Source organism: Fulmarus glacialis, unplaced genomic scaffold, assembly GCF_000690835.1.
Source record: "Fulmarus glacialis isolate BGI_N327 unplaced genomic scaffold, ASM69083v1 scaffold3232, whole genome shotgun sequence".
In the NCBI taxonomy this organism is placed as follows: domain Eukaryota; kingdom Metazoa; phylum Chordata; class Aves; order Procellariiformes; family Procellariidae; genus Fulmarus; species Fulmarus glacialis.
In genome coordinates, this window is record NW_009197012.1 from 95,087 (window position 1) to 102,322 (window position 7,236).

The window sequence follows — 7,236 nt, forward strand, 5'->3', positions numbered from 1 at the left end:
CTGTTGAGGCTCTATGGAACATTAGTTTCCACAAAGGTCTTTTTTTTAGTTAATACATATGTATAAAAACAAGCTCTATTGTGGCACTCCAGATTTGTATGGTTGTATTAGAAAATTAACATTCTGGTTGTATTGGAAGATTATATATGCTGACATCCAGCATAGAACAGGTTACTACTGATTATGAGCAATAGCCTGTCCTCAGGAATCTAAGTCCTGCATGGCAGTAACAACAGAGGCTCAGGGAAATTACTCGCTATTGGGAAGTCCTGGGTATAAGGCTATCCTGTAAATAGAAACCCATTGCTCCTAATTCTGGGTTTATCCCACTGATGCTTGTTGCAGAGGAAACTCGTTTCTTTGCACCCACAGGCAACAGGTTATTAAAGCTGTGACATATCAGAAGTAAGATAAGTTCCACTTCCAAATGTTGTCCTTGAGGATAAAAGCTGTTGTGTTTCTACTGCAGGGCAGATGTCAGTGCAGTACAAGGCAAAACCATGACAGGGATGATAGACTGTGGAAGTTGTGGGACGCTTTTCAATGTCCTGCGGAACCCTACAAAACTTTTTTCAAACTCAGATGCCTGATAAAGCTAACACCCATATTAGGAAGGGACCTACTCCCTGCCACAGCTCTCCTGATGGCAACAGAATTACACCAGGAATGAATATGAATGAGGGTTTTTTTTTGTTTTAGTTCTAAGAAACTGGATTTACGCAATAAGCAAAGAGAGATTAGATGTTAGATTCCTCCTGAAACTCCTTCTGCTGGTTTGAAGACTGGCATTGCTCCAGAAAGCACAGCTGATGAAGGCAGTTTCTATAGTATGGATACTATAGAAATAAAAGCTTCTTTGAGACAATTCATCAGTGGGAGATAGCTTGTGTTTGCGAGGTACTCTCCTGATCTCACATAGCATATGTCTCTGTGGAGCTGAGAAAGGCTGTCAGGGTAGACCTCCTTTTCCAAAAGGCATGCTTGAGCCTGGCTTCCCAAGCAGATCTTTCTGTCATTCACAGACCCAGCCTTTCAAAGCCCTACAGCTTTTTATAAGAACAGAAAGAACAGCCAGTAATTCTAAGTTATCTTCAATAAAAGTGGTATTTTTTTCAGTCTCCTGGGTACTTTTTTCCTTTTACCATAAGCACATTCTGATGGCAAGGTCAGCCTGTAACCATGGTGGTGGTGCTGGGGTGGTTAAATGCCCTAGCAGCCTGATGCCACTAAATAAATAAATAAGTATATTACCTTTGACTTGAAATCTCCCTGTTGCTTCAGTCATGTCTAGTTGCAGCTTGACCAGTGCAGTCTCTACCCTCTGGGAAAAAATGTGTTTATAGCAAGGCAATGGGGACTTCTGGCCACTAGGTAATTTTAGCAGGCTGGTAAAAATGAAGATTTGTCTGCAATAGATGAAACTCAAGAATCGAACAAAAAGCTTGTCTAGTCATTTCAACTGTTAAAACAAAATCCAGAGGGCAGATGACTGCTCAAAAGTCTGGGCCTAATCTTCAACTAGAGTAAATCAGGATGGCATGACTATAATTATTAATGCTTACTGAAAGTCACTAGTACTAGATGAGGAACTTATTTGAAAAGTTCAGCTGACTTCCCACATGAATTATCTTTATTCTTGAACACTGGGCCAAATTCTGATGCTTTTAGTCATGTTCCAATAAAGGAAAATACTCATTCGAATAAATTCTTGCTTACATTTTATATGTTCCAAAAAAAAGGCCTACGGGAGGTTTAAATGAAGGCTCAGTGAGAAGAAGAGGACTTAATACTTCCTGAAACCAGGAAAGCCGGTTTCTCTCTCTGCCTGTGTGATACAGTTACAAAACAAAAGTAGTCCAAGCCTCAGAATTAAAGGCAGATCTGAATTTACCCATAACTGAGAAATTTGCAGCTCTACAAGTTTGAAGAAAACATTTTACAAAAGCAGGAAGCATTGGCAGAATTTGTATCTCACTCCAGAATTTAAAATACAATGATCAACCAGGAAAATGAATGTCTGTAAGGAGCCTATCCATCTCTTAGAGATGAAAAGCAGTCTGAGTGAGGCCTTGAGGATCTTAACTGTCCTTGGGTAAGGGGTAAAAAAACCCATGTCAATAACAAACTTCAATTCCCCTACTATACATCACTCATTTTCAAATGAAGTGGAAAGTGGCAAGGAAACTGTTTATCTTCGTGAATCTTAGGCGTCCTGTTCTGATGAAACTTCGGGCCCTATTTTAACATTTACAACATGGGAAGAAGAAATGAAGCTCTATTTTCCTCTCATTTTCCTAGGCCTTCTTCCTCACAATGTGTCGGACATAGCCATCCCTTCTCCTAATGGCAGGAGTATAGTGATCGGGTTGCCAGACCACAGTACTGCCATTCTCCTGTGGGCACATTGGGCTATTTTAAGTAAACTCCATTCTAAGTCATGATTACGTTTAGAGTTGGGTTTAACTTCAGCTCTCCTGACCACATTCCAGCTAAGATAATTATGTTCTGCTTGCCAAAATTCCCCATACAGTTTGAGAGCAAAACAAGCTATCCCTTACACATCTCCTTCCACATTTGTGCCCTTTGTTTTTAAACACCTGTCGCATTTTACTCTGAAGATGGCTGAACTCTAATGCTGTGAAAACAATGCCTGCATTTACAGTTCATAAAACGCTTCAGGATCCTTTGGGATTAAGGACATTAAATGAATGTAAGCTGTAATATTAAAAATACATGCAACTTTATAGTAACAGTTGCCATTGTTTTTGGCACTGTGTAGCACCAGGGGACCCATTGTGTTGGGAATCATAACTGCAGAAGAGAGATGGTTCTCCAAATTGGATCCAGCTGGAAGAAGTGGCCACAGATCCAGCTGCTGCTTCCTGTAACGCAACAAGAGCACAAGCAACTTGGTGGGGTGCTAAAGGGAGGGCTACCACTGCCTCAGCGCCGTGAATAGATCTAGCCTGGTTCCTTCAAAAAAGAGTTCATAATCTAAACTAAAATGCCTGACTCAGCAGGTAGGCAACAGCAGGCAGGTGAAGGCAAGCTATTACAAATAATTTCTCCTGGGGTTTGTAAGTCGCTGGCTGACACTTACAGGAAAGCAGATTGAATTACAACATATTCCACATATTACATCTTGTAATGCAGATAAGATCTCCTCCTCTTCAGTTTGTAGACGAGAGGACCAAGGGTGTGTGTGTGAGATACAATCAAGGTTTATGAAGTCATGAAAACAATAGATAAGCTGAATGTGGAACTGTTCATCACCAAATCTCACAGTATTAGAAGGAGAGGACATTGAAAGTAGTAGTAGATCAGCTTAAAACAGATACAAGAAAGTATTTGTCTACACAGCAGGTAGTGAACTTCTGAAACTTGTTGCCACAGGTGATTGTGAGGGCAGGCAGCCTCAGCGGGTCAGATAAAAAAAAAATGGGCACTAAAGGCAAGAAGCAGAAGTGTGGCCTCTAACATCTCTAATCCAATAAGCATAAATTTGGGGACAGTGAAAGAGAACTTGAAAGTAGGAAATGGCCAGGCTTGCACATTTGCCCTCCTGTCACTGACAGGACTTGATCACTGGGCCAGCTGGACCACAGGTCTGACAAAATAGAGCATTTCTTATGCACTTATGATCAGCATTTGACCACCACTGAAGGGCTTAAGGTATGCCCAAGGACAGGACAGAGCCTCAAAATACTCCAGCATGGTACAAGCTGTAGCATTGATATGCTTAGCCCATTTTTCAAGGAAATTTGGAGGGACTAACATATTCCCCCCACAGCATAAAGTCCATTCTTGTTCAGGTCATGCAAAAGGGAAGAAAGGACCCCTCTTGCCTATTCTTGCTCTCTGTGATGCTAAAAAATATACTGTATAATACGGTGCTATCTCACACATTCTTGAGCATCTCCATTAATACAATGGTGCAATTTCAAGGAGAGATTACTATCTCCTAACTGACACATTTCTTTGTCACTGCAGTATTGTGTTCAGCATTTGAAGGGTGTAATTCAGGCTGCAGGATGGGAGTTATCATCCATGTATTTCTATTACAAGATACTGTAAAGTGTACAAGAATCACTAGAGAATTAAAATAGACCTGTCATTTCCACTCTTTGGTCTACATATACTGGGTTTGATTATCTATCACCAAAAAGGAATTTTAAAATAAGAACACTGTTATCCATCAGTTCTTCTTTTAGCTATTATGCAAAACCAGATCTGCTCATCCTGGGCATTCTGTGCTTTATCTACATCTGTGTAAACCCAAAGGCTCTCCACTAATGTCCAGAGTGAGTTTACATTGCAATTAAGATAAGAACCGGGATCAATAGATCTTCTGCACCCTCTCCTTTCACCCATTGTGGGGTTTTCTTCTCCTTAAAAAGCCTGACATTTACGCTGGCTTTAACCCACCAAGCTCAATCCAACCCCTACAAACATATATCTGTGTATATGTACTCACGCTAGTCTAGCACCGCAGTTTTCGCCTTCAATATCTGCTCCAGGGACGTTGTCTGTGTTCACGGACTCGGTCTCGCTGGTGGGCATGCTCACTGTAAGAGTCAAAGGGAAGAAAAAGAGGAGGTTGGCCATTAGAACCTGGCACATCTATTAATGAATCACATGCGTGAAGGAACTGGCTTAATGAAAAGACCCTCAGCTGCAGCTCCTGAAGATTAAGCAATTTGCTGAGCAACTCTAGTGCCTCCCTGCACAGGCCAGGCTGGGCAGGTAGACTGCAGGAATATACACAGGTTACTCAAATGCTAAAGAAAAGGGAAGAAGCAGCTGCTCTCTTTGTTTCAGAGTCAGTTCCTGGAAATTTTATGAATGAGAACCATTGAAAATTAGAGAACCTGGCAAAGCCAACAAAGAAGCTTTTGCTTGATTCAATGGAACACTGAAAAAAATGCCCCTTTACTTGCACCAGCCCAACCATCTCACTGCCCTCCCCAATCTCTCGTGCGATGAGTAGAGTGCAAATAAAAAGTACCAGATTGACAGGTATTCAGACAAATGGCTTCTGTTAGCCTGATAGCAAGTACCACATAAATAATACTGATGGCTCATCTGTCGTATACTAACCATTAATGTGTTTCAACCTTACATTTATAAACTGGACCTATAGGGATAAGAGGGGAATTCAAACTCTCTGACCCATTCAGATACTACCAACAAAGGAGCTAATGAATACGGACTGTGGTGGAGATTTTATGTTGACACCCACCAACTAGAACTGGACAGAATCTCCTAGGCTTTTACAGAAGTGTCATGGAACAAACATTGAATGAAAGCAACCTTAGGTGTGAACCTATCTCATCTGGATTCAAGGACCTGTCACATCTTCTATCTGTTATCAAACCTCAATATTATATTTGCTTCTACAGATCACAAACAAAAAAAAAAAAATCACAATTTCCATTCCACCAGTTGCTCCCAGCTCCTATATGAGCTCTAATAACTCCTTAATATAATCATTCAACGTAAGTTAGGACAATGGATAGGATCCAATATGTGTCCTCTTCCCTTCTTCCCCCTTTTCAAATACACAAAACAAATGAAAAAAATAATACTGAAAACGGAGTGATGGAGGAGTTAAATGGATCTCTCAGATGCCTGGTAGAACTTCAGAACATGACCTGTATTAGCAGTTGTATATATATATCTCAGATGGGACTTGAAAGCATGCACTATTAGCTTTGGAGAGGCTTCTAACAGCCTGTAAGAATACGTTACTCAATACTAAGAACATATCTATTTGTGGGTCCATGGTGCAAAAGGAGGCAATGTAGAATAAATAGGTTCCACATTTCAATTGGGCAGATGTTTAATGGGCCATGGGACCAGGTCTTCTTTCAGAGGCTAGAAAGATATCAGAAGGTAATTTCAAAGAGGTCCTGGGTTCCTGCTTTGAAAACATTACGGTACAAATGTCCCTCAAAATGAACTATCTTTCCTTCATCCCATCCCAACAATTCACGTGCCTACAACATATGTCTTGGGAAATCTAAAGTTCTTGTGCTGTGTTCTTAGGACCATATGAAATAATGGACTCTCTAGTACTCTTGACATAACTATGAAATATTGTACTCTAATGGTGCCTGTTCCTTTACAAAGACTAGATGTTTTAATAAACTTGTCTGTTTGGAAAGACAAATTAAGGGATCAATTGAATTCATATTTTGATGCACATGAAGGAGTCAAGTAAGCTGTAAGAAAAAACAACATTCATAATTAAAATTTTCGGTCCAGACTAAGTCCTTCAGGCAAAAAAAAACCATTGATATTTTGCAAGTCATCTTTGAAGATGAGGTAAAGCACTTTCAAGACATATTTGAGCTTATTTGCAAATGGAAAACAATTTTGAAGACATTAGCAAGAGATTGATTTGCAGAGCAGCTTATTATCTTGAGTGCATGAAGAGGACAGTGCACAAGCAATAGAAAAAGCAAGGCACGCACATGCAGAAGTATACAAAGCTATATTATATGTCAGTCTGTATAGAGATACATAGACACACACACACACGGATATATGCAGTGTGGACACAGAGTGCAGTGGAACATTACCATGGGTTTCTGTGGAGTGACTAAACCAAGCAAACTTTCCTTTCTTCTTATCAGGCAAGCCAGCTGGAGTGCTTCCTTTCACAGACAAGATGGTCAGTGTCAAGTACCAGGAACAAGACATCAATAGAGAACATGCAGCCAGTGACAGGCAAAAGAAAAAAACAAGGAACTCAGCTTACACATGACATCCACTTCTGTCTGAAAACTTCATCATGTGAATTAAAAGTACAAAATTAAAAACAAAGGTATATGGAAGTATGAAATATTATAACAGATCATCAGAGGATAATTCTTCCTTGCTTTCTGCTTTTTTTATATCTGACTTCTGAGACCGTGAAGTTGAATATAAGTTTATCAGCAAAATCCTTTCTCCAGTGATATCAATGGCAAAATTAATCTTGTTTGACTGCCTGACCTATTGAAATTAATGACGCTAAGGCAATCACAATGTGTCCCCAGGTTATCTCCTGACTCTTAGGGTCAGAATCTGGACTAGCCAATTTTTGAATGAGGTTTCCTTGGCTTTCTTCCTAAACCACTCCAACATCTAGAAACTCTTTCAAAAGCTGCTAAAGGAATGTTGTTGGAGTAATCACATTTCTCTGTCTTTCCCCATCTCTAGAGATTAACAACCTTCATCAAGCACTCAGATGTA

At 40.1% G+C, this 7,236-nt stretch overlaps 1 protein-coding gene across 1 annotated transcript in view; it reads right to left on the minus strand.

Moving 5' to 3' along the window:
* Positions 1 to 4,560, minus strand: part of LOC104072796 (voltage-dependent L-type calcium channel subunit alpha-1C) — a gene marked incomplete at its 3' end in the record, with an annotated part of 99,589 nt that extends 95,029 nt beyond the window's left edge. Inside the window, exon 1 of the mRNA XM_009572371.1 lies at positions 4,475 to 4,560. Coding sequence (XP_009570666.1) covers positions 4,475 to 4,560 — 86 coding nt within the window. The remainder of the gene's footprint in view (positions 1 to 4,474) is intronic.
* Between the last annotated feature and the right edge of the window lie 2,676 nt (positions 4,561 to 7,236).